This window comes from Chiloscyllium plagiosum, unplaced genomic scaffold (genome assembly GCF_037043375.1).
Source record: "Chiloscyllium plagiosum isolate Xiang-an unplaced genomic scaffold, Cpla_swu_hap1 HiC_scaffold_20, whole genome shotgun sequence".
NCBI classification, from domain to species: Eukaryota; Metazoa; Chordata; class Chondrichthyes; order Orectolobiformes; family Hemiscylliidae; genus Chiloscyllium; species Chiloscyllium plagiosum.
Genome location: NW_028270158.1, coordinates 52,733,776 through 52,761,422, shown reverse-complemented (window position 1 = coordinate 52,761,422; position 27,647 = coordinate 52,733,776). Strand labels below are relative to the sequence as shown.

Genomic DNA, 27,647 nt, shown 5'->3' with positions numbered 1-27,647 from the left:
GGCTAATGCAGAGAAGTGCATTAAGTACCACCCAACATGATATCATTGGACTCGGGAGTGACTTACCATTAAGGTCTCCCTCAGTCTAAGTAGCAATGTCTGTTACAGCAATATAACCTATATTCTCGTGGTCATCATGCAAAAACTATATTTCATTTAAGACATTAATCTCTTTCCATTCGGACTGCCAGCTGGTTTTGTTCTACCACACCAGATCAAGCAGCGCGTGCAAATGCTTACCAGGAAAGAGGATGCTGGCAGCAGCTCTACCAGTTAGACCTTTCACCATGATGAGGGATCATCTTACAACAGGCATCTCTAACTCAGTGGTCATAAGGGATCTGAACACATCTAACACAAATAAGCTACAATCTTAACATAGATCACCTGGACACCTATTCCACAGAATAGGTGGATCAATGAATTTGCTCCACCTTCATCCAACCACGGTCATGGACATGTACAAAATCTTCTGCAAGAAACTTTATGACGCAGTTTTATATTTGAAAATTACCACAGGCTTTAGTTTTGTTCCATTGACCAAGCATGCTCATATTACTATGAATCATGTGCTCTCGTGCTCTGTCATTTTCACTAGAAATCTTATTTTTAATCTTTCCACTCCACAATTTGGCTGAAGGGATATAGTGGTACATGCATGAAACACTCCTGCATTTCAACGTGACCAAAAGTGTACTCCTATTTTGGCCATGGTTTGATGATGAATCACTGGAAACTGGTCGTTTTAGCTGGAGGTCCATCAGTAGTCTGAGCAAGCTGTGTTTCCTGCCACAACTGCAGGTTGTTAAAGTGGCTACACCAACTCGCTGATAGTCGGAAACATTTGATTCGGCCCACTTAAAGTGCATACAGCCCACAATCCCTTACTTGATTCTATGCACTGACTTACTATACATGGCAATTAAAAACCTGCATTTCTGGGGTGAGAATATAAATCAAGATAAATAATTAATGAGAAAACAGCATTTATTACAATAGAAAAGTTGACTCATATATAGCATTATTTTTGACATCAAATCAGGCATCTTAAGATGCCACAACTTACAGTATGTAATAGATTACAGATGTCAGCTGCATTAGGGAGGAGAAAACTGGTCTTAACTCATAAATGAGCCATGATATTGCAGTCAATGGTCAAGATAAAACCTTGGCCATTTCAAGTATTCCAGTTCAGGTCTGGTTTTATGATAATGTGGCATAATTAGCAAGTTTTAAGCTAGTTTTGCTTTAATCCTTTTATTGTTCAACTTCTAAAATTTCCCTTAAGACTTTAATAGATAGTAACAAAATCTTTATAAGCCATAAAGTCTTATTCATTTCCAAAAGATACTGAAGCACATAATTCATTAGAGTTCTGACATGTGGTGGATTTTTTTTTATATAAGGAAAGGTTTGGGTTTCTGGTTTGAGTTAGTAACCTGTGCGCACACCTAAAATTAATAACTGATGGGTAAGCATTTCTCTAGCCATGGTGATTTCCCTTACAACAGTTTGAGGGGCCAGGCTTTAAGGTGAATGGGTTGGGTGTGTCGGTCTGTCTCGGAGAGACAGATTTTTTTGTTGTTTTATCTTAGATTGTTTTGCATTCAGCGAGGTCAATAAAGGACCCTCGGGGATTGTTAAATTCTGGAATGTTTTTTTTAAAATGCTCAAGGGAAACACCGATAGTTTACAGAGGGAGACATTTTATTTCAGTTTTGGATTGTCCTGTGAAGTCCTTGGAATAGGATGGCTGTGCAGACTAGTACTCCAGAGAAAGAAAGGATATATAGTGAAGTAAGTTGCCTTAGTGTCAGAGATCACAAAACACCGCTCAAAGTGAAATTGACAAAACAGTTTATTGCAAGCCATATTGCTGGAAGAGAAATTGACTAGGCTGACAGTCTGTACAGGTAGATCAGAATTTCTTTTCTGAGAGCGGAGGATAAGACCAGCTTTATTGTAATGCTGCACAATGACACTGATTAAGAAATGGGAAACTACAATGTATCTGGAAATTGAGTAATCTAGTTACCAGGATGCTAATTGGAAAACAGTTATCAGATGGATGTCCTGTTCCTTCACACAATCCAACATTCTGACAGTAACAACAGTTCCATTCCTCTTCACACGTAGGTGTTAATGTCTCTTCTGAGGTGGTGAGGTGCTTCGATTGTCCTGTGGTGCCTCTCTGTCTGACCTGCTGTTTGTGGGGCTTTGGTATTGCTGGGTTGTGAAACTACCCTTAGGGCTTTGAGATATTTGTGGTGCTATGTCATGTCCACGGGAGTTTAAAGCCTAATCCCTTGTCTGTGTGCTGTCTGACTTGGCTTGTGAGCTGCTCGGGAATTCTGGGTGTTCTGGTACAGTTTGGCCAATTTTGCTTTTGTGGGCCTATCGTGCGTTAGCAAATCTTTTCCCATAGTTTGAGAATGAACAGTTATGTGTTAGCTCAAGCCAAGTACTATGTTCATTATAATAGGTCTAGGAAGAAGCTACCATCAGTTACAGGGTAAAGTTAAGTCACACGGGACTTAAATCCACTGAACCGTTTGCTACAGGTCGTCTGGTGAGACTTTTATGCAAATTATATTTTAGGTGCTCTACCAGAGGTGCATCTTAGGTACTATACAAAAGCATTTTTCTCCCTTTTCAATTTATGAAAGACTGTTTTGGGATTAGATTGTATTTTTAAGGTATTTAAAAATCTTTGTGTAGTGGTTTCATTTATTCTATCTTAATTGCTATTGTTAATAAACTTGTTTTATTGTTAAAAAAAGTCTGCAGTATTCCATGCTTACATTTCAGTAAGAGACCACTTCATTAAAGCAAAAACAAATCAATGTAAGACCTATCCAACAGATTCCCTTCTGGGATTTGATTTGTCTGATAAAATCAACCGGGATACTAAACAATCACTCTATAGAAGATTTCAGTCATTCCATGCTCTTCCTTCAATATTATAATTTGGAGATGCCGGTGTTGGACTGGGGTGTACAAAGTTAAAAATCACACACCAGGTTATAGTCCAAATAAACCAGTTGGACTATAACCTGGTGTTGTGAGATTTTCAATATTATAGAAACTAACTTCACTTAAGGGTCTCAACTACAGACTAAAATGCAGAAAGTCACAAAACTAGAGAAGAGCTACAAAAGCTTGGCAAGTGATGCATTCTCACATTATACACAAATTAATACTTTAAAATTATTTTCAAAGTGTTTTTTGGGACAAATCAAAACAATCTATCCAGGCTCGAATATTTGGGAGTTATGTTTATGTTCATCTTAATCTTGCAAGAAAAAGGTCAAAGAGGCAGCTTTCATATTGCTATAGCTATAGAAGCCAATTTACCAAATGCTTGCGGTTTTCATTAAGCAACTCAATGTTGCTAGATGTGATTCAACAATGACAGCTGGTGACTGCATGCAAGGTTTGTGCTAAAATGTAGCTCTTGGGCTATTAACAATGTAGATTTGCATTCATGACAAAAAATTGAAACGTTGACTTTAAAAGTAGAGGCAAATAAGTTTTTGATTCCAGTTCTAAGAAAGTCATTTGAAACAGTGAACTATTTTTTTTCCTCAAGGAGGCTTGTGGATTAGATATTTTCCCAACCAATTAAACAGGGTTCACAGAAATGTTGTTACAAACCTTGGGAGACACATCTGGGCCTTCTGGCTCAAGGGTTGGGACACAAACTGTGCCACAATAGCCCTAAGCTTGTGATTTAGGCTAAAGGCCCCGATCAGATGACTGGAGAGATCATTAATGAAGTGCTTATAGTGTTGAAATTTAATTAGATACAGAAAACACAACCTCACTCGGGGCCACTGATAAGCATAATGCTTCTTGCATCAAACCAAGTTTAGAAGTGTCATATCAGCAAGCTAGATATTGAACTGCAAAGTAGTCTCTAGGCCAACAAAACTGGAAAGAGTTAGTTAAGAAAGAAATCTCAAGTTAAGACATGAGAACACCATTGTCCAACAGGTTTAATTGGAAGCACTAGCTTTTGGAGCGTTCCTCCTTCATCAGGAGCAGTGCTTCCAATTAAACCTGTTGGACTATAACCTGGTGTTGTGTAATTTTTAAACTTTGTACATCTCACAACACCAGGTTACAGTCCAACTGGTTTATTTGGACTATAACCTGGTGTTGTGTGATTGTGTGTGAACACCAGCATCTCCAAATCGAGAATACTATTAGTTGTCTGTAAAAAATACTTGTGAGGAGAAAGGCTGGATTTTCTTTTTGTTGTTTGTGTTCAGATCTTTCTAAATTGGTCTTTATTTTGTGTAATAGATGTTAGTTCTTTTGTTAAAGAATACTGACAGGCATGTGTGAATATGTTCAATGACTAATCAGTAAGCAACCCAGTGCAAAAATTAGTCTTTTGATTGATCAAGTCATGTGCTCTAAACTGTTTCTCCTTCAGCTGGAATCAGGAATCAAAGTGGGGATTTTTTGGTGGAATAGAATTCATTGAATTTTGAAGGAACTGTGAATCTTTAAAGAAATTAGTAAATGGAGGTACTTGGACATCAAATGAGTGTTATGGGAACATAGGAATAGGAGAAGACCATTCAGCCTCTTGAGCTTGTTCCACTATTCCATGTGGTCACGGCAGATCTGTGGACCAACTCCATATCCCTGCCTTTGGTCCATATCCCTAGATGCATTTGCTTGACAAAAATTTCATCGCATCACAGATTAAAATGATCCAGCATCTATTTCCGTTTGTGGAAGATGTTTGTTCCATACATCTATCACCCTTTGTGTAGAAGCAATCCCTAAAATCTCTAAATAGTCTGGCCAGAATTCACAGTCTATTCCCCTAGCTCTAGAATCACCAAATTCTTATTAATACCTTGAGGACTTTGAACAGATCACCCCATAGCCTTCTGAAATGTAGGGAAAACAGGTCTAATTTGATCTCATCTCAACTTAACTCCCAAATTCTAGTTATCATTCTTGTTGCAAAGTATATTGTTCAGGAAACACTTCAAAAGGGCTTTGAACGTTGCCAAGACTTTTCTGGGAGTAGAAAAGAGTGGATTTTTCTGAAAACTTGGACTAAAGCTAAATGCAGAGATTTAGCAGATCAATTGAAAGCAGAAATGAAAGGAGATGACTCACCCAGCATTTCGAATTAAGAGATAAGAAACCTGAAATTAAGGTGTCACCAAGATTCTATTAGAAATGGGGGGGGGGGGGGGGGGGGGGGTGAAATACTTGAATTGTGAGAGAAAGATGATAAGAAAGCTTGAATTGGAAAATGAATGAAAAAAAGGAATGGAATGGGAACAAAAACTAAAATATCTTCAAAGGGAAGAGAACTTAAGACAACATAATACAGGGAGAAAAGCTTAAAAGAAAGAAAGAAAGAGGAGATAGTACCTCAAATGATTCAGATTCCAATGAAGGATTTCATTTAACTAGAAATCTGTGTTCAGAGCTTACATTTACACGGAATGATTTGGCACCTATTTGAAAAGATGAAGTGGACTGAGATGTTTGAACTTGAATGTTACAAAGAGTGTTTTGACAAGTGCAACATTGAATGCATACGTGTAGCTTGTCAATCTGCAGACTACGCTTTTAAAAAGGCAATACTTAATGTTTGAGCTTGTGCTGGAAGCTTCCAAATTAAAATGAAGAATTACAATGAAAAAATTCAAATCAAACATTCGTTAAATTTGGAAGAAAATAAAATAGTATGGGATTAGTGATTTCAATCCCAGAAGTCAGTTTTGGAAGAATTCCAAAATAGTATCTTGGTGATCATTAAGACTTACTTAGAGGAGATTCAACTATCAAAAATCCAAGAAGCAATGGTTCTCAGATACCTATGACAAGGTAGATGTAGAGAAATGGTCAGATGGGAATCAAAGAATCAGAATCCCTACAGTGTGGTAAAAGGTCATTCAGCCCATTGAGTCTGCACCAACCCTCCAAAGAGCATCTCATGCAAATCTAGCCCTGATCCAACACCCACCCGCGCCCCCACAATGCTGCATTTTCCAGAGATAAGGAAAATCTGGAGATAGAAAAAAGTATCAGTTTTGGTTTTAGCTGCAAACAAAGATATGGCCCTGGAAAAGCACAGCTGGTCAGGCAGCATCTGAGAAGCAGGAGAGTCCATGTTTTGGGCATAAGCCCTTCATCAGGATTTTTGCACAAATCATTGACTCTCCTGCTTCTCAGATGCTGCCTGACCTGATGTGCTTTTCCAGCACCACACTTTTCAACTCTGACTTTCTAGCATCTGCAGTCCTCAGTTTCTCCTAGCAAACAAAGATGTCAAATTGAAAAGGAGAAAGGCTAGAACCTAAAAGCAATAAGAAAATTATGTGTCTCCATTGTAATAAGATAGGGTATACCAATCCAATTGCTGGAAGTTAAATAGTAGGTTGACTGTAGTGGGAACACCCAAGGAATCCTCAAGGAAAGGAAATGGTTATTAAAATTGAAACAGTAACACAAGTGGAATATGTTACTTTAGAACCTACTAGGGAGGGAGCAATGATGCATCATTGAATCCCTAAGGCGCAGATAAAGGCCACTTGGCCCACTGAGTCTGCAACAGCCCTCTAAAAGACAATCCCATCCCATCCTTGTAAGCCCACATTTACCATGGCTAATCCACCTAGCCTGCACATCTTTGGAGTCTGAAAAGAAACCGGAGCACCCAGAGGAAGCACATGCAGACACAGGAAGAATTGTGCAAACTCCACACAGACATTTAATAAAAAGGTAGAATGTAAGAAAATACTTCCATGATCATTGAAGAGAATCAGACGATTGGAAGCTTTAATATTTTAATTTCAAAATGGAACAGGTATTTCTGTATGCTTCCAATCAAGGTAAACCAATACAAATATTGAGACACACTGGGGCAAGTCAGTCACTGATTTTGGCTGATGATACAGTTAGTCAGACTTCTGGGGGACTGATGAAGGAGATATTAATTGAAGGTATGCACAGAGGTTCCAAAATCATTTTAGAGTTGGATTAATGAGTGACTTTGTAAATGGAGAAATTGTAGTTGGGAGTAGTACAGTAATCACTATAGAAGGAATTTATTTTATCTTGACTGGTTTCAAAACACTGACCTCACCAAAGCTGGCAGAGCAAACAGTATAAATGAAAGAGAGAGATACTGCAGGAAGAAACCTGAGACTAGGTTTCAGGCACACAATGAGACAGGAAGAGAATGTGTCCAATGAAAAAGAGGTGATGACTTGGAAATTTTGTTCTTACAGCTTTTGAAAATTTGAATCTAAAAGGATGAAGGTGAAGTAAATGAGTTTGACATGTTTATTCCATTGTCTACATTACAAATACAATAGATGGATCCTGAACTGGGAGAATTATACCAGTCTACTCAAATTAAAATCAGAACCAATTACAGACAGCGTTAATGAAGATATGGGGACCATTTCAGACAACAGGCAGTGAGGAATGGGCAACAGGCCATCAGGTGCAAACTCCATCAGAGTATTGCAACACAATTTGAGTGGCTCATGAAATTCCAATGGCAGGACAACTAGGTAATAGGAAACACAGGTCAAAATATTACAGCATTTTTATTGTCCAGACCTACACAAAATGTGTAGTGAAATTGGTCAAAAATAATGTATGTCGGGTGATCTAGAAACCCCAAACAATAAAACCTGCACTTTTGATTTCAATGACAGCATTCAAAGAATCATTCAGCAGGGGCATAAAAATCCATGTAGAACTCCTACCTAAAATTAAAAAGCTGGGATCAGTATATTTTATCAATTAACAATCTTTTGACAAGATTTCCTGAAGTGGAAAACTTAGGGAAAACCATAACAGAAAAAACACAATATTGGAAAAGGTTAATCCAAGTTTTTTTTAAGAAAGAAAACAGAGTTCCCAAAGAATGAAACTATTTACGTTTTCACTTTATCATCCATCATTTCACGTTGCATTGGAAAGATGACATCAAACTTTGACGACAATGATTTAAAGTTTATTTTGGGATAAAGACCATAAGACTTCAAAGCAGAAGGCAGGCCACTTAGTCTATTGAGTTATTATGCCATTCAATGAGGTTATGTCAGATCTGATAATTCTGAACACTCATCTTTGTTTTTCCCATAACCTTCAATTCCCTTGCTGATTCATAATCTGTCTATCTCAACCTTGAATAGACTTAATGACCTAACCTCAACAGCTCTGTGGTAAATAATTCCACAGATTTACTGCCATCAAAAAAATTCCTCCGTGCGCCTCCTTATTTTGATATTATGCCCTCTGGCCCTAGACTCTCCCACAAGGAAAATGAACTTTCTGCATCTACTCTGTCAAGTTCCCCAAGAATCCAATAGGTTTCAATAAGATCACCTCTCAGTCTTCTGTATTCCAACAATTACAGGCCTCGACTCCTAAACCTCATCATTGGACAGTACCCCCATACTTGGTAATAGACTTATGAACCTTCTTTGGAATGCCTCCAAAGCCAAATATTCTTCCTTATGAAAGGTGATGAAGTTTGTTCACTTAACTCCAGCTGTGATCTAACTAGCGCCTTCTATAATTTTAACAGAACTTCCCCACTTTCATACTCCATTTCCTTTGAAATAAAGCCAACATTCCAATTGTCTCCCGAATTACCCACTGAAGTTGGATTCTAGCATTTTGTGATTCATGGATAAGGACTCAGAATCACCTCTGTTCTATGGGCATTTTTCTTATTAAGCAGTCCAATGTGTCAAACACCTCTGGAAAGCCCATATACATTACATCCACTGCTTCCCCTTTATCTATCCTGCTTGTTACTTCCTCAAAGAATGCTACTTTTTTTTTAAAAGGCAGAATGTTCCCTTCATGGTCTACTTGATCATATGAGGCGTTTCTAAATACTCTGCTTTTTTTTTTAAAAAGGAAGTTCCCTCGTTACTGTTCTACATGAATCAGTCCTGTTCTTTAGAATTGATATCGGCATGATAAGAGAACCCTACAAATTAAAAGGGAAAATTGTAAACCAAAGCTCAAACTACATTTCTGTCCCACATATCAACAAAGCTTGTAAGGTGGCAAAAGGACATTTGAAAAGTGCTCAACAATGAAATCTAGACCAGATTTTAAAAAAAGGACTTTGTTGCTGTTACCGGTCTCAGGTAAAAAAAAAATCAGTAAAAATTACATTCAATAAAACTTATAATGTGAGTTACGTAGTGAATTCTTCAGAGAACAGAAAAATGTCAGATATGTTCTGTTAATGAAATAATGAACAGAAGTATACTGAGAGATGAAAAAAAGAGATTGAAATATAATCAGAACATTTTAAAAAATTGAAAATCAAGATTTCAAACGCTGACCGCTGACAATTAACAAGATAATTAGGAATTGTGCAATTGTGTTGGCTGCATCAAGAGTTGGTGATATTCAATGAAACCTCGGAAGAACAATGTTTTGCACCATTTGAAGGAGCTGCTTGATTGATTACAAGAAACATAATTTGGCCATAAATATGGCAAAAAAGTGAAATCACCACTAAAAATGACTCATTTAGGCTGCACTTTGGAACAAGGCCAAGTAGTACCAAGAGAAGCAAAAATAAGGGCAATGTTGGATTTGTCTGTGTCCAAGGCAAATGATAAGATTCTGAGATATATTGACATGAATAGATTTTATTGGAGGTTTATTTTGAATTTTGGCACTGTTCCCCGGTGAACTTAAAGGCAAGAAATTCAAATGGACAGAAGAATGTGATTTTGGCAATTTGAAAGTTATGTTGATAATTGCACTTGTTGTAGCAGCATTACATTATAAGAATCCATTTAAATTAGCAGTAGGTGACAATGATGTCAGTGTTGTTGCAGGGGATTAAGCAGCAAGTCAGTTACTCTCCTCAAAGCCAAAAAGCTTGTCAGGAATATTTGACAGTAGAGGGAGAAACACAGCCTTCTGATGTTCCATACAGGTTTGAAATTTATAAATCCAACAGGGATTGTTACATCCATGGGTTTTATCCCTTTAATGATTATTTCACAGATTCTGACAAAGAGCTACAGTTGTTTTAGTGGAGTTTAATGCTACACCACACAATTTAAAATCATTCATGTAGAAAGAAAAGGCTAATATTATAGCAGACCTGTTATCAAGAGCCCATATGAAGCAGCAAAGTATTGTGGACTATGGTTATGAAAATCATGTTTAATGTAAATAGAGCAAACTTTGTTTTAACTGGCACCTTATTGCAGCACACTAAACCAGCAAAAATTAATACCAGACATTTATTGCATTATGAGTGTGGTACTGGAAAACGACAGCAGGTCAGGCAGCATCAGAGAAGCAGGAAAATTGACATTTCGGGCAAAAGCCCTTCATCAGGAATGTTTATTGTGTTATGGTGATCTCCACAATGTCCAAGTATTCAGTTAAGGGTGAGAGTGTGAAGGCTCTCTCACATTAAGTTTTATTTAAGGCAAAGTTGCATTACTATTTTTTTTTTTAAAAAGTGATTTATGCTTATAAATAAAGTATAACAGTGATGTGCATACTCCCTACATTACATAGCTATTAGTGTGTATTTTTATATTACGTGGACCTCTTGATCAACCAGAACACTCCTGGTTTCATAGGTGCCAGTTAATAAAATGTTTGCTGTATTTTTTTTTACTGGCAATGTAAAGTAGAAATAGTGATAAGAAGAAATGCTGATAGGAAACAAAAATGAAAAAAGCCTCTTCAGGATACTTATTGTTTTCTTTGGAGGATGAGTGATAAAAGATGTACAGAACATTATTGTTAAAATTTGTATTTTAAAATAAAGGCAAACAAGTTTTTGGTTTCAGTTACGTGAAGGTAACTTGCTTTTGAAGAGAGGTTAGAAAGTCATTTGGAATAATGAAATAAAGACAATTTTCAAGGAAGCCTGTGATTTAAGTTAAATCTGAGAGTGGCATGGTGGCTCAGTGATCATCTCACTGCCTCAATGCCAGGTTCAATTCCACTTTCTGGCAACTGTGGGGGTTTGCACATTCGCCTTGTACCTGCCTGGATTTCCTCTGGCTGCTCTGCTTTCCGCCCACTGTCCAAAGATGTGTAGGTTACGTGGATTAGCCATGCTAACTTGCCCAGAGTGTACAGGGATATGGTTAGAAAATGGGTTGGATGGGGATGGTGAAATGCTCTTTGGAGGGTCAGTGTGGATTTGACTGGCCGAATGGCCTGCTTCCACATTGAAAGAATTCTCCGATTCTGCATGAAATATCCTGGTCAGATAACCAAGAATTTACCTGATGAAATGCTTACTAAGTTGAACTTTTATTACATACAGAAAAACAGATCAGAGACCATATGCAGTTTGAGCTCAACTCAGAAGCAACCTGGCTCAGTTCAGAAATGTTATATCAGGAGGGGATGTTAGTTTATGAAGTCTCCAAGCAATGAGTGCTTGCATAGATGTTCTCAAACTGTCACAACAAGGCCATTAGAATTGAAAGGAGTCAATTATGTCTTAAAGTTAAATATGAATGATTTTAACTGGGTTGATTAACTGTAAAGGATATTGCTGGGAGGAAAAGTGGAATCATTTTGCTGTTTATGTTATGATTCCTCCAAATTGTATTATATTTTTGCCATTTTTTTCTTCTCCTTAACAGGCCTAGGTTATTTATCATCTAACATTGAACGTATTCACGATGCCAGTGAATAACCAACCAAATGCAAAAAATATACTTCTGGCCCAGCAAGCCAGGCTTCACACCTGTCCTTAGCCAGTGTTACTATCAACTAGGATCAGAACACTTACTTTGTGGAAGCAGTGGACTGTACCCCTCCATTGGCAGTCAAAGTCCAGTATTTCCCAGTGCAGGTTCGGAAAGCACACTTCTTGGTTTCTTTATTGATTTCTAACTGAAAAGTTTCCTGGTCACTTTCTTCATCTTGATTAGCAGAGAGGTCCATACCTTTCAGGGAACAAATCATACATCATTTTTCTAAATCTGGATGGAATCATAAGCAACACAAAAGAATGCTAAACAAGCCAAATCACACTTCTTTTTCCTGCTTTTTCCTGGCTGGAACACGAGACACCATTAGAAGTAGCTTTGCTCAAACGTGCTAATGTTGGGAGCGGTTAGCGAGATGCTTTTCACGTGCTACAGAATAACACCAATAGCATATTTTCAATTCCCTGTCCACCTTAAGCGGAGCAAGTGACCTGCCTCCTCATCCTGTCAGACATTGGAAGCCAGCCACCAATAACAAAAGCCATCAAGGAAGCAGCTCAGGATGAAGCATCAACAACAATCCAAGGACCTGCCATCAGGCAGAGCACACATGAAGTGAGTACAGTGTAAAAACACCAGAGATTAAATCAGCATTGGAAACACAAAGGGGTAGCTATTGGTTTTGGGTAGTACCTCATCAAGAGTCCATTTACTGATATAACTGAATACCAACCCAAGAACATAATAGACAACTAACACATAACTACCCTAGACATGTCTATTGCAAAGAATTGGAGAATCCACAGTCCTTCATGTCAGCGAAAAGGGAAGAGATGCTTGTCCAGAAAATTTGATTTTTAACCCCAAGCCTTAAAACAATAAAAGGCTAGAGACAGACTGCAAGAGGAAGCATAGATGCAAGAGCTTTCAGGACAAACAGGAACCAAACCTAAACAGTTGTTTAATATTTGAGTAAAAAATACTTAAGCTTTGGACGTATAAAAAGACAGCAATACTCAGCTGTACCAAAATGTTTGATCAGTCTCACGTTAGAGGTTTGAACTAATGTGGCTCAAAGATAGAAGACAGAGGGTGGTGGTGGAGGGTTGTTTTTCAGACTGGAGACCTGTGACCAGTGGAGTGCCACAAGGATCGGTGCTGGATCCTCTACTTTTTGTCATTTACATAAATGATTTGGATGCGAGCATAAGAGGTATAGTTAGTAAGTTTGCAGATGACACCAAAATTAGAGGTGTAGTGGACAGCGAAGAGGGTTATCTCAGATTACAACTGGATCTGGACCAGATGGGCCAATGGATGCGAAGTGGCAGATGGAATTTAATTCAGACAAAATGCTGCATTTTGGGAAAGCAAATCTTAGCAGGACTTATACACTTAATGGTAAGCTCCTAGGGAGTGTTGCTGAACAAAGAGACCTTGGAGTGCAGGTTCATAGCTCCTTAAAAGTGGAGGTGCAGGTAGATAGGATAGTGAAGGCGGCGTTTGGTATGCTTTCCTTTATTGGTCAGAGTATTGAGTACAGGTGTTGGGAGGTCATGTTGCGGCTGTACAGGACATTGGTTAGACCACTGTTGGAATATTGCATGCAATTCTGTTCTCCTTCCTATTAGAAAGATGTTGTGAAACTTGAAAGGGTTCAGAAAAGATTTAAGGATATTGCCAGGGTTGGAGGATTTAAGCTATAGGGAGGTGCTGAACAGGCTGGGGCTGTTTTCCCTGGAGCGTCTGAGGCTGAGGGGCACAGATAGGGTAAATAGGCAAAGTCTTTTCCCTGGGGTGAGGGAGTCCAGAACTAGAGGGCACAGGATTATGGTGAGAGGGGAAAGATATAAAAGAGACCTAAGGGGCAACTTTTTCACACAGACGGTGGTGCATGTATGGAATGAGCTGCCAGAGGAAGTGGAGGAAGCTGGTATAATTGGAACATTTAAGAGGCATTTGGGTGGATATATGAATAGGAAGGGTTTGGAGGGATATGGGCCAGGTGCTGGCAGGTGGAATTAGATTGGGTTGGGATATCTGGTCAGCATGGACGGGTTGGACTGAAGAGTCTGTTTCCATGCTGTTCATCTCTATGACTCTACAACTCTGACTAATTTCACAAAAGATTGATACTTAGAATGAATTTTTCTGGAGTTTCAACTTTCTCCTCTAATTTACTTTAGCAATAAGGACTACATTAGCCAGCAATACGCTAAATGAAGTGCTAAGCTGTAAAGTGTCATACGCTTTTCAAAGCTGGTTACAGTTGGGAAGCAAATTCACCAGCCCTAATCACAGTGCCAAGATGGAAGAGATGTAGGTAGTTATCAAGAGGGAAGGGGACAGTTACTACATGATTCTAAACCAGCAGACTATACAAAGACAGATTCATCCAGTTAACTGGAGACCAGGGAGAACTGAACAGTAGTTTCCTTTGAATTTGTTTTATTGAATAACATTCCACACCAGCCACAGATCAGATTACAGACCATGCCAGTGAAGTGGAATCTTCTTCAAGTCGACAGCCAACTTAAAGTCCTCTTAAGGCAGATGGGTGGTGCACGGGAGGATATTTGTGTAGCTCTGGCAATTTTTAAGAAGAATCCTAAATGGAAAGCAGTTTCATAGTTCTGTCTTTATGTGAGTTGTAAAGCAATGGGTAGCTCTCTCATGTTCAAGGGAACTTTCAAAACCTTTTCATAGTTTTTTTCAAAACCGAGTGTGTCAACAAGGGCAGCTTCAAAGTGTTTCCTAGTCCCACCCATACCTCCCAAAGTCTGGAAGATTTTAAAATAGTAACTGTAATTTAACAAACATGTTAAAAATCAATCAAAAGACTTCCACTCATCCCAGTATGCTGAAGCAGTCCAAAGAGGAAGCAGCTGTGCAAGTCCCTTTGCAATCAAATACAATGAGAATTGGAGATCGTGTTTAAAAACAGACAACTTATTTTGGGAAACTGCAACCAAGAAACTGTATATAGTGAGACAGACAGTTAAGAATCATGGCGTAGAATTGCAAAATGGAAGCTATAACTGAGCTAATCCTGTTAAATTATTTAGTTTCCTTTCCATTTGTTCAGTTGCATCTCAAAAGTTGTCATTCAAAGGTCAAGGCCTCAAGCATCTTATTCAAGATGGGTTTTAGATGGATGCCAGAAACCACATGACCGAACTCGATTGCCTTCACTGATCCTATACATGCCCTAGTAGCAATGCTGCAATTCTATCTATCTTCAGAGAGCCCAGAGACAGACTTGCTACACAACCTGAACACAACTGCTTTGGCTGATACTAGCTCAATAAACACTTGTCTATAAACTCAGTTGAGAGATTCAAAAGTACATCATCCGGTCTACTTAACTACTGAAATTTTTAAGACGACAATTTTAAAAATTAAAATCACAGAATCATAGACTACTCAAAGTGCAGAAAGAAACCATTTGGCCCATCAATTCCACACCAACTCTGAAGAGGATCACAATCAACCCAGCCCCCAACCTATCCCCATAATGCAGCACTTACCATGGCTAACCCACCTAATGTAAACATCACAGGGATACTTAACATGATCAATCCACCCTAAATTACACATCCTTGTACAGAGAGGAAACCAGAACATCCAGTGCAAACTTCACAGACAGACAGACAGTTGCCAGAGGCTGGAATCAAACAGATCCCTGGAGCTGTGAGGCAGCAGTACTAACCATTGAACTACCCAAGATATACAACATACTACTTTCCTACTAAGATATTCAACAAACAAAAATGCTGAAGAAACTCAGGTCTGGCAGAATCTGTGGTGAAGCAGTTAACGTTTAGTCCTGTAGGAATCTTCAGAACTTCTCTCCACAGATGCTGCCAGACCTGCTGGGTTTCTCCAGCATCTTCTGGGAGGATTATCAGCCATTTAAATTAGGCATATAATTTGTCCCAACATCATTGCAGGACAGGAAGCATGGAGAACCTCTCTGTGGTTGTATTATCGACTGGTTTCAGGCATTTAGGTAACCCTAATTAAACAGGTGATTTTTAATCAGAGGAGGAATGAGAATTTAATACCCAACATTATTCCCTTAATCTTTATGGGAATCCTTTGTATCAAATTAACATGGAATCTTTTGTTTTGCTGATCACCTTTCTGCTCCAATTGTACATCTCATTCTACAATATTCCAATAGTCTAATCCCAGAATTCATGACAATGGAAAAGTTGTTTGGAAGTACAGAACTTGATATTGGTAATAAAAGAAACATTGTGCCTAGCACTCTTCAGAACAATTCACAAAATACCAATGAAGGAGAAAAATGCAGATTTGAGTGATTGCAGTCTCTAATACAGTTTTAGTGTTGGTTTTCTTCTTTTATTGGTACTCTTGCACATTGTCCTGATGGGAGTCAGTTTACCTCAGTTGGCTGGATTGTCGATTTACACAGCAGTGTGATGCCAACAGCGTGGGTTCAATTCCCATCACTGGTTCGAGGTTACCGTGAAGGACTCTCAACCTCTTCCCTCACCTCACATCTGGTGGCCCTCAAGTTAAATCACCACCAGTCACTTCTCTAATGAGAGAGCAGCCCCTATTATCTGGTAAGACTATGGCGACAACACCACAACATTATCCTGATGAGTGCAAGACAAAAAGCTTTGACAAAATACCTTTTCTTCAGCAATGCAACAAAACAGGAATCAGAAATTTGATGTTGTTATAAACTCAAATACTTATGTTAGTGGTAAACATGGTGACCTTGCCCAACATATCACATGGTAGCATAATCTTTTACAGAAATGATGCATAGAGAGAAAAACTCCACCAAGGCCTTGCAAGTTTTCCACAACTGAAGCAAATGCAAGGCTATTCTAGTTATTACTCATTGTCTGATGATTTGATATACCCACTATGTTTCCTCCAGATTTTTGTTTGGGTAGGGAGCAGCAGGGAAGGAAAAAAATCCAGGAGGAAAGCAGACCAACACCAAGAGGTAGTGAATATTTCTAAACCCCGTCAAATAGATAAAAGGGCCTACACAATAAACATAATTGATGGAAGTTATTTTATCCTGAATCATCTTTTCTTCAAACATGAATCAAACAACTCTTACCCAGCACTGAGTAAGTTGGGAAAAGCATACACAATTGCAGACATACCAATAGGACTCATGTGAAATCTTGAGTGTTCTAATTTGGAGTCAATTTAAAAGCTCTTTTTAACCAGTACATTTTTTGTATCGTGCATATTGTTCAAATTCAAAGCCAGTACTGACAGTTTATTTTCATTGTATAACTTGTTATAAGCTTATGCTACTGTACAGCATTTCATCTTTTAAATGTCAAGATTAACTCTTCCATTCAATGCTGCCCTGCACCTACTTCCCCCAAAGGGGGTGAGAGTTTACATCCAGGAGTTAGAGAGCATGACATGCAAGAATGAAAGGTTGTCATGGTCTACACATGGTTTGGGCCTCTGTCCAATGCCTGTAAACCTGAATTTCTCAGCTCAGCCAGTTTTCTTGTCACCTCCCCTAATTTTGCCACACTATTGCCAGTGAGACTCCATTACACTTACTCAACCCAATTCCTATATTAACCCACCTCAAACCAGCAGAATGAGATGTCTTGACAATAAAGGTCAAAAAGCAGGTCACCAGATTTGCAAATAACACTTGGATATTATTCACCAAGGTGGACACAGAGTAAAGTATATGGGGGACATGATATCCTCATTTACTGCATCCATTGCTCTCAATGTGGCCTTCTCTACATCAGAGAGCACAATCTCATGGAACAGTTCAGGGAACATCTCTGGTCCATATACACTAACCAACCCCACCTTCCTGTAGTCACCCATTTCAACTCCCTGTCCCCCTATTACATGTCCATTCTGGGACTCCTCCAACTGCCTAAACAAGGGCAGCCACAAATCAAAGGAGGAATATCTCATCTTCTGCCTCGGGATCCTATGACCACACAGCCTCAACACTGAATTAACCAGTTTCCAAATCTCCCCTCTCCCTATCCCAGATCCAATCCTCTGACTTGGGCACCACCCTCTTGACCAACCTACCTGTCCATCTTCCTTCCCAACTATCTGCTCCACACTTCCCACTGACCTGTCACAATCACCACTTACCTTCGCCCACCTATCGCCATCCCGACTACCTTTCCCCAGCCCCACCGCCCCTCCCCCTATGTATTTCTCATCCCTGGAGCCCCTCCCTAGTCCTGACGAAGGGTTAAGCCTGAAAGGTTGACTCTGTTGCTCCTCAAATGTTGCCTGATCTGCTGTTCTATTTCCAGCACTACACTTCAGCGAACAGTAAAGTATCCCATATGACCTCAGGCAAGTTGTCACTTAAGTACTCCATTCATATTGTAACATAAGAATATTTTTCATTATATATAAATACAATGGCTATGCTGCTACAGCCATGTAGTAATGCGTTGCTTGCCTATCAGGACAGAGTTCACTTGCAGATGATATTCAACTAGGCTTTGATGTACAAAAAACGTTCAATGCTTGTATGAATAGGCCTTTAGTTGGCTGAGTGATTGAATGACAAGGAAGTACAATAAAAGCAAATTTTCAGTGAAAAAGGTTTAACAAAAATCAAGCAAATTAAAAAGATAAATACAATCAGACGTCTATCCGTCCTTTAAAAACAAATGGCACACAATCACTTGGGTATGTGCATGACAGCACTAGAACATTAAAGTGTCAGCAAGAATTGGAACTGAAGGAATACATCACTAACCACAAAAGAAGTTAATTTAGCACAAAAGGTCATTGTTAACACACCAAACCTTCCAGGACTGGGCACCTAGCATCAATTCTTAAAAATCAATCTTTGCTCACTGAGTTTGGTGACACTGCTGAAAAGGATATTTGGAAGTACATTGGTGATGAGGCAACCAATAATGCTCCCTTCAGGCTCAAAGGAGAGACTTGCACTGGAGCAAATCCAACCATGGATTTACTAGGCAGGGACTGAAGGACTAGTGTGAATCACAATACATTCAAGGTCTGAAACAAACCCATTGTTGGAGAAACTTAGCAGGTCTGGCAGCATGTGGAGAGAAAGCAGAGTTAACATTTCAGATATAGTGACCCTTCTTCAGAAAAACTAAATAAATGGTAATGTGACATGAGAGAATGAGTTCGCTGTGTTGAATGCAATTTGTATAATATGATAATAGATCGAGGAACACCTGGGAATGGGTGACTGCTAAAAGCAACCAGGTGTGGGGCGGGTAAAACTGATCACTTATTCAGCTTCTCTTCAGTTCTGGCCTGCTATTCATAATCTCGTTTATCTTCCCCTTTCATATCCCTCTCAGAGTTCCATCTCTACCTATGTGCTCACCTCTTCCCTCCCTCTCCTCCTGTTTCCCCCTCACCCCGCTCCCCCCATCTCCATCCCAAACTTCAGCTTCAGCATCAATACCACTTTTTTCTAGTTAACAGTTCTAATGCAGAGTCACTGGACTCTGAACATTTAACTCTGCTTTCTCTCCACAGATGCTGCTGGACTTGCTGAGCTTCTCCAGAAATTTTCGATTTTGTTTCAGATTTCCAGCATCAAGTCTTGCTTTTTTCATTGAAGGTCCACAACCAGTGCACTGAGACAATCACAAAAAAAAAGGAATGAAATGAAAATCCTCACTTTCTCTAAGTGCAATGAAATTACAAGGCAATTGAATATAAATATAATACCAGTTCTTAACATCCACATGTGGTATGGCCACGTCAAGAAGTGTACTTGTCCAGTTCTGGGCCCCTTAAATGATCAGAGGTTGTAGAAAAACATTTCAGACCAGTGATATTTGCTTGGTAGAAAAGCAGAATATGGTAGATGCTGGGAATCAAACAAACGCAGCGCTAGGTATACTCCAAGTTGGTTTAGTATGTTCATTTTAACATTGAGTTGGTACAGGTTAAGAAGTAGTGTTAGTTTCCAGGATATTTTCAAAGACCCAAGGTTTATTTTGGAACAGCACAAACTGCAAGGTTCAAATGTAGAGGAATATTGAAGTTTGATTGGCACGTTGTGTCAGAGCTTAGGTTTCAAGTGCAAGGAGACAAATCAAAAAATGGTCATCTCTGGATTGTCCTGATTTTCTCAGCATCTAACAACAGGTCTGAAACAATTTTTGCAACTTCATACATCTTTAATGCACAATAAAATTTCAAACAGCAGAGAACAAGACAGCACCTTCCAACTGATGACATCTACCACCTAAAAGAACAGCAGGTGCATAGAAACACCATTAGCTGCAAACTCCCCTCCAACCCACACTCCATCCTCACTTGGTACTATTTCATCATTCCCTCAATATCATAATCAAAATCCTAAATATCCCTCCCAACAGCATGGCACGTGTCCCTGTACCCCAAGGACTGCAGCAGTTTAAGGAGAAGCTCACCACGACCTTAAGGGAAATTAAGGATTGGCAATAAACATTGACCCAGCCAGTGACACACTCATCCTTTCAACAAAGGAGACAGTAAACATTCACATCAGAAAGTGATTATGAGTTGCTTTGTGGATCCAAAAAACTATATTCTATCCCTTTGTTGCCAACCTAGTTGCTTAAAATATAAGCAAGAGTAAGGTTTTCTCTTTGAAAATAAGTGACAGAAACAAGTGTTTACCATGTCTTCGAGATCTATGCTTTACATCCGGTAAGTCATTGATCGGTTGTGCTGTGAAATTTCTTTTACTGTCTCCCTAGTGTTCGGAATAAAAAAGATTCCCACTTACAACCAGTTTTGAGTTTTGGGAAAATTTCTCTACTAAGGGAAACCAGAGAAAAGTCAAAAACATTTCTTAGAAAGTTTCAGTAAAAACACAATGCAAGATTGTAGAGGCATCATGTCGCATCTTTCTTTCCCCACTACCTCCCTTGCACACTACACCCCTGGCCACATAGTAATCCTAATGGATGCATGGCTGCACTTGTGATTAACACTCTGCTCATGTGCAGTGGCGTCCAGTCAGAGAGTAGATTCTTTATTAAAACCATTAAAAATTGACAGTTCTCCCATGGAAGGAACAAGTGTGATCCTCCAAGTTCAACAAGGTAGGCCTCAGTTGCTGGTCACTGGCCACAGACTACATCATCCTCCGAGCATCATCTGCTACCTCATGTTCCAAATGCCCAACTGCAACAAGCTGCAGTCGAATCCGTGTTGAATCTTTTAGCTATTAGTTCAGACTAAGAGTTAAATAATGCTCCCACTACCTATAAAATAGCAAAATATTTTCGCACTTCAATTTTGAAATGCTTCTCATCCCAACAAAAACCATCTCCTTTAGTACCATCTGATACCACCAGGACCAATTTCTTGGCAGAACCTCATTCAAGTCACTGTTGAGGCACTTAAATGGTACTGGCAGTTTTTTTCAGCTACAGAAAAAAAATACTATAAGCCACATTCCACCTTGTCCCTGCCAGACATCCACATTTGCACCAGTAGAATCACCAAACAGCATCTCAGAACACTGCCACCATCATCTATCCATCTGTGGGCTAGCTAAGTCACAAGCAGCATTTTTAAAAATTCATTTTTAATTCAATCACTGGAATATGCACATGGCTATCAAAGCCAGCATTTATTGCCCACCCTTAGTTCTTCTTGACAAGGGGAGTGTAGGTTGCCTTTTGGCCTCAGTCCACCGGGCGAAGATGTTCCTACAGGGCTGCTGAATACAGAGGCCCAGGACTTTGAGGCAGCAATAAATGCTCGTCAGATTGGGGTGTGCCTCACAGAGACATGACATTCCAGTGTACACTGTACTAATCCTTTGTATCTAACAGAGCTCAAGTTTGTGAAGACCCGTCAAAAATGACTTGGCAGTTTGCTGCAGTATATCCTGTAGATTGTGCAGTGCACATTGTAATGGCACACAGTCATCAAGTTACAGAATGCAGCAGAGAATGCTGTGCATCAGTAGTTCATAATTTTCCTAACTATAACTCCAAAAGATTGGAGGATACAAATGATAAGCTACTTGTATTCCTGATGAAAGCAATCTTCTGTAATTAAGCTCGTAGAAAAGGGTCAGTTAACAAGCAGAACATTTGAGAGGTGCAGACATCCACTGGACAGTACCCACCCCAGAGGTTTAATAAAAAAAAATCAGGGATGCTGGAAATCAAACAAAAACATAAATTGTTGGAAAAGCTTAAGTCTGGCTGCATTATGGTGAGAAATCAGATTAATTTTTCAGGTCCGGTGACCCTTCTTCAGAATAAGAGGTGTTGTCCTTGAAAACAAAAGGCAAATCTGTTTTGTAGGCTGACCACTTCAAACTGGTCAGAAGCCAATTCCCCACGTGCAGCGAGTGAGTATTTTGGGCTCCATTCCAGCTAACTGGCTTCACTTTATGTTGCTGCTTGGGCACTGACCGGAAACATTTTCCTTTAAAAATACTGACATGCTTGGACTGTGCAGTTTTTATTCCCTTTCCCTAACAAAGGTTTTTTTGAAAAACCAAGTGAAGGGAGGAGATTATTACCATCGACTAACGGCAGCTGTGACCAGGAGCGTGAAAGCAGTTTCGGGCTTCTTTACGGATGTAAAAAAAAACTCAATGTGTTTTGTTTTAAAAAGTGACGAAAATAAGGACCATACAAATCTTCTGAACTAATTTATGTTTATGGAACTTTTTTTGCCTAAAATAAAGGTGCTGAAGTCAGTCCAAGCTTGAGGATATTACGTTGATAGATTGGTTCTATCCGATAAATGACGCATGATTAGATTAGATTACAGTGTGGAAACAGGCCCTTCGGCCCAACAAGTCCACACCGCCCCGCCGAAGCGTAACCCACCCATACCCCTACATTTACCCCTTACCTAACACTACGGGCAATTTAGCATGGCCAATTCACCTGACCTGCACATCTTTGGACTGTGGGAGGAAACCGGAGCACACCCACGCAGACACGGGAGAACGCGCAAACTCCACAGTCAGTCGCCTGAGGCGGGAATTGAACCCGGGTCTCAGGCGCTGTGAGGCTAACCACTGAGCCACCGTGCCGCCCAAATCGACAGTGGCAAACTCCACAGTACCATTTTACTATCTTAAAAAGGTACCAGTTAAATGCAGTTTATGCAGATCAAACCAGAGCAAGGAAGATCACACAATTGCAAGGAACCAAATATGCTGTCTTAATTTTTATTTGAGGCTCAAAAAAACTATGTCCACTGTTTTTGTTATTAGTGCAAATACAACACAAGTGATATTTTAACTTACTGCTTGTACACCTTTCAATAAATCACTACAATACCTGATGCTCACAAGATCTTAAATAGTGCATAATTCATTAAGAAAACTTAGAAGTGGTAAACTCCATGAGATCAAGGAACTTGATGCTCAATGATTTCACACTAAGAAAATAATATTAACTAAAAAATAAAGCCGAGTACAATTGCTACACTTTGGTCAATTTTAGTTCAACGCAGTCTGGATGCTGTGGTGAAATGTTGCACGTAAGGTTCTGACCGGACTTAGTAGTCGAGGCGCCTGAAGTATATTTCTGTCGGCAGACCCTAGGCTTTTTGAAAAGGTCTCCCCTTTAAGAGCTCAAATAGCACATCTGGTTTTGTTCTTCAGTCACGGGTGAGATCACTCTGAAGCCTTTTTGCGGGGCTAAAGGATTTTAAATGCTTATATTTCATACCATAACGGCTGCTTCCTTTTTAAAAAAAGGGAGTTATTTCTCTGTATTGCCTATAAATCGCATCTCTCTGGAACCCTATTTTGTTGAGCGTTGAAAACGCTCTCAGTAACCACAGCACATTTCCTTTGTTGTGTCTGAAACTAAATTGTTATTTAGCGCCTCCTCAAGAGATGAGGAAGGGAAATTTCAGCTAATCGCAAAATACAACAGTGCTAGGTGAGATATCCGCTATCCATTTCTAAACCCATTTTTACAAAAAAAACTGCCTCAAGAGCAGATGAATTAAGATTAAATTGCATGCGGATGTTTTTATTTATAAATGTATTTAGCCCCAGCTTAGTCATGGATGTGGGTCCTTGGTTTGACCGGACACAAACTCTTTATTACACGAACCAATTGCACTCCTCACCTTCGAAGTGTTGGCTGGGAGAGGGGTGACCAGTCTTGCTGGCAGAGTATTGTAAGGAAATGTTTGGATTGTTCACTGCACAAAGGAATCATTATACCATTCATGTAATGAACGAGCAAAGCAATTGAGCACCGCTATGGAAGACCGTTATTGCAGACAATGAGGGAGTGATTTTTTTTTTAAAAAGCCTTTGCGCGTTTTCGGTCCATAAAGAAATATCCCGCGTGTTTCCATCACGTACGATCTGGAAAATCTGTTGGACTCATGGCTCTCCCGTTCCAGCCGGTTATACTGTTACCCACATTTAATACATGGTCTCGTTTTAATCAAAAGGGTTTGCAAATGGAAGACCACAGAATGGGACTTGGTTGAGCTAGTTAACCTTTGACACACCGCCCAAAGTAATTAAATACCGTTACCAAGAGAGATTGGAAAGGGTTGATGGATATGTGAAGTATTCATCAAGGGTCACGCCTTCCAAAAGGAAAAAACCCTACAGGAAAACAATGGATTGGACTGAAAATAGGAGCCATATTGGAGAAAATCTTCCAAGCCTGATATTAGTTCCCTAGCAGACGAAATTGAGGGAATGAAGTCAATGGAATTCTTAAGGTAATCAGGTCTTATTTATAAATACAATGTAGATTCCCCCCCCCCCCGCCCCAAGCAAGTTTTGTAGCTGCTCCTAAATTTGCAACGGGGGTGGCTAGTATTGGAGTAGATCAAGGGGAGAGATGGAAAATGGTTTAAGTCAAGAGAATAAACCAAAATGTGTGCCGGCATTAACCCTTACCTTGCCGGATGGAAACGTTCCTGCTGTTGGCTGCCTTCAGGACCACCTGTGGGTAGCTTTGTTCCAAGACAAACAGCTCATCCTTGCCCGCTTTGGTGCTTTTGCCAGCTTTCATGGTGCCAGTGGGGCCGGAGGGAGCCAGGTACCTGCCCTCACAGTCTCGGAAGGCCACCTTGCCCGACCTGAACTCCAGGGTGTAGCCGGTGCCCCGGTCGGGTTTCTCCACCAGTTGGCCGTCGTTGCGGAGGAAGCGGTTGTCGCTGCTCTGGAGGCTGTACTTCTGATCCTGGAAGACCAGGGTGATGAGGGAGTCCACTCCCCACGGGGTGTCCCGGTCAATGGCCAGCTCGTCTTTGTCGCTCAGGTGCGCGTACCGCTTGCGGGTCACGCTGAAGAGGTTGGCCTGCGGGTGCATGGCGATGTGGACACTCCACTTCTCGGCCACCGAGATGGTCTGGGCGAAGCACGTCAGGCGGTCCTCGGTGCCGCCGAAGTAGCGCTTGTGGGGCTCGGACTGCAGCGACCAGCGGCCGTCGTCGTGGGCGACAATGAGGAACCTGCAGTCGGCGGCTGGCTGCTCACTCTCACAGCACACGTTGCCATCCTTATCGGCGGCCAGGTACCGCCCGAGGTGGCTCCTCAGGAACACCACGTTGGAGTCCTCGCCGTTCTGCTCCAGCGTCCAGATCTGCTTCTTCTTCATGGAGGTGGCCGAGGCGTTGATCTTGAAGCCAAAGGCTTCAGCCGTTAGGTATTTCTTGCCGCAGTTGATGAGCCCAAACTGGATTTGCAGACTGTGGCTGGGGTCGTTAGCTGGCATGGTTGGCTCTTTTGTGAACACTATCTCAATCTAAGTTTTTTTTTGCTTTAAAACCGGGTGTTTTTTTTTCTGGTGAATGTAGTTTTTGTTGCACGGGCTATGTTCCACCTCTTTGTTTGAAATGAAAAGCCCCCCGTTCCCCGAGTAAATTTGAGCTCAGCCTCCCTCCAGTAAAGGCTGGAGCGCTGGCGACCGCGGTATCATTTATACCGTGCCTGACGTCAGGCGCCTAGAACCGCCTTCCACCAAAATCCCGACCCTGAGGCTTCTTCTCAATCACTGACACTGCCCTGCATTTTGTTGTTACTCCACTTGATGCTTTCACCCTGATTATAGACCCCCCCCCAAAAAAAACCCCACACCAACTTGACAGTTCTTAGTCTGTGCGACCAGTTGATAAAAGACAATTGGCCGTAATTTCACAGTTTTTTCTCTCCAAATAAACCCATAAGAATGAACATAACAATTGAACCAGAAGTTGGCCATTTAGCTCCTCAAATGTGTTTTGTCACTCCATTAGATCATACCTGACCTGCCACCCATCTTTATGTACCCATTCCCTTTGCTCCATTTGTGTTAACAAAAATCTATAATCTCAGATTTTAAAAAAATAGTTAATCTCGTATCAATCATTGTTAGCAGAAGACAGTTGCAAATTTCCACCATTCTTTCCTTGCAGAGACATTTCCCAATTTCATTACCAAAAGGACTGCATCTAATCTTCTGACTATGCTTCCTAGTTTGAAATTCCAAAACGAGTGAAAGTATTTTGGTTTCAATCGACCCTATCTTGAGGGCCAGTGCATTGACTCCACAGTCATCAAACAGAAGTGCCTGTTTTCGTTTTATTAGGTTACCACTATTAAGGAACTCAACCATAAAAAATAGTATTTAGAGAAGCTTAAAGATGAAAGTTTTTATCAATGCTCAGCAGACATCCTGTGATACGTGTGAGTGAAGATCTTGCATACCTGTGGATATTGCATATTCGTTTTCCAAGGTCAGTCAGACATTTACAGAGGCAGGTAACCAGAGTGACCAGCACCGTGAGCAATGTTAAACCTGTACCTGTAAGATTACTACATTTTAGTAGGTGATTCATTGTACTTGATGAAGTGTAGACTTAACTATCTGCAAATGAATGTAAGCTATTATTGGATTTAATCCTAACATTTTAAAACTAAATCAAAGCTAAAAGAACTGCAGATGCTGTAAATCTGATTCAAAAATGGAAATTGCTGGAAAAGCTCAGCAGGATCAGTGAAAAAAATCAGAGTTAACATTTCAGGTCCAGTGACCCTTCCTCAGTAAGGGTTAACTCTTTTCTGTTCATAGATGTTACGGTCGAAAAGTGTGGTGCTGGAAAAACACAGACGGTCAGGCAGCATCTGAGGAGCAGGAGAATCGATGTTTCAGGCATAAGCCCTTCATCACAATTTTTGACTCTGATCTCCCCAGCGTCTGTAGTCCTCACCTTCTCCTCTTCACAGATATTATACTTGTTATACCCATGTTATATTTGAAAGTTCCTGTAATCCTTTTGCACCAAGTCAGTATCCTAGTTCACCCATCCCCCTTTACAGTCCCTGACTTGTATTGATTCCCAGTTGAGCTTTGCCTCAATTTTAACAAAGTGAAATTGTGTTCAAATCCATCCACACCTGTCACCTCTTCATATCACTATAATTTCTTGCAGCCCCACAATTATCCAAGATCATCGCACATTTCCAATTCTTCCATAACCCGAATGTCATCACTCCAGCACTGTTGACCCTGCCTTCAGCAATGTAGGCACGAAACTCAGGAATATCTTCCCTAAACCTCAACACCTCAGTAATTTTTTTTTTAATCCATTCTTAAAGTTACTGCTTTGACCAAACTACCTTTTTTATTACTACTGAAAAAAAAATTTATAAAAGCTTTTCATCTCATCAAGACAATTCACAAGAATACAGTTAAAAGGGAAAACCAACATTTATAATGCAAGACAACAGAGTTTTCGTTGGCCAGCTGGCAAATGAACTCATAAAAGTGTTGGGGAATGCACCCATTAATCACCTGATGAAGGAGAAGTACCCTGAAAGCTGGTGTTTCCAAATAAATCTGTTGAACTATAACCTGGTGTTATGTGATTTTTAATTTTGTCCATCCCATTCCAACACCAGCACCTCCAAACCCATTACTGCTTATCACAGTGTGTTTAAACTTTAACCTAGGCAGATTAACTCTG

At 40.1% G+C, this 27,647-nt stretch overlaps 1 protein-coding gene across 1 annotated transcript in view; it reads right to left on the bottom strand.

The window, feature by feature from the left end:
• fscn1a (fascin actin-bundling protein 1a) overlaps positions 1-25,583 on the bottom strand; it is a 45,747-nt gene extending 20,164 nt beyond the window's left edge. Inside the window, exons 1-2 of the mRNA XM_043711264.2 lie at positions 24,598-25,583; positions 11,792-11,948 (exon numbers count right to left, since the gene is read on the bottom strand). Of these exons, the coding sequence (XP_043567199.2) occupies positions 11,792-11,948; positions 24,598-25,417 (977 nt within the window). The 5' untranslated portion in view covers positions 25,418-25,583. The remainder of the gene's footprint in view (positions 1-11,791; positions 11,949-24,597) is intronic.
• Positions 25,584-27,647: the final 2,064 nt, after the last annotated feature.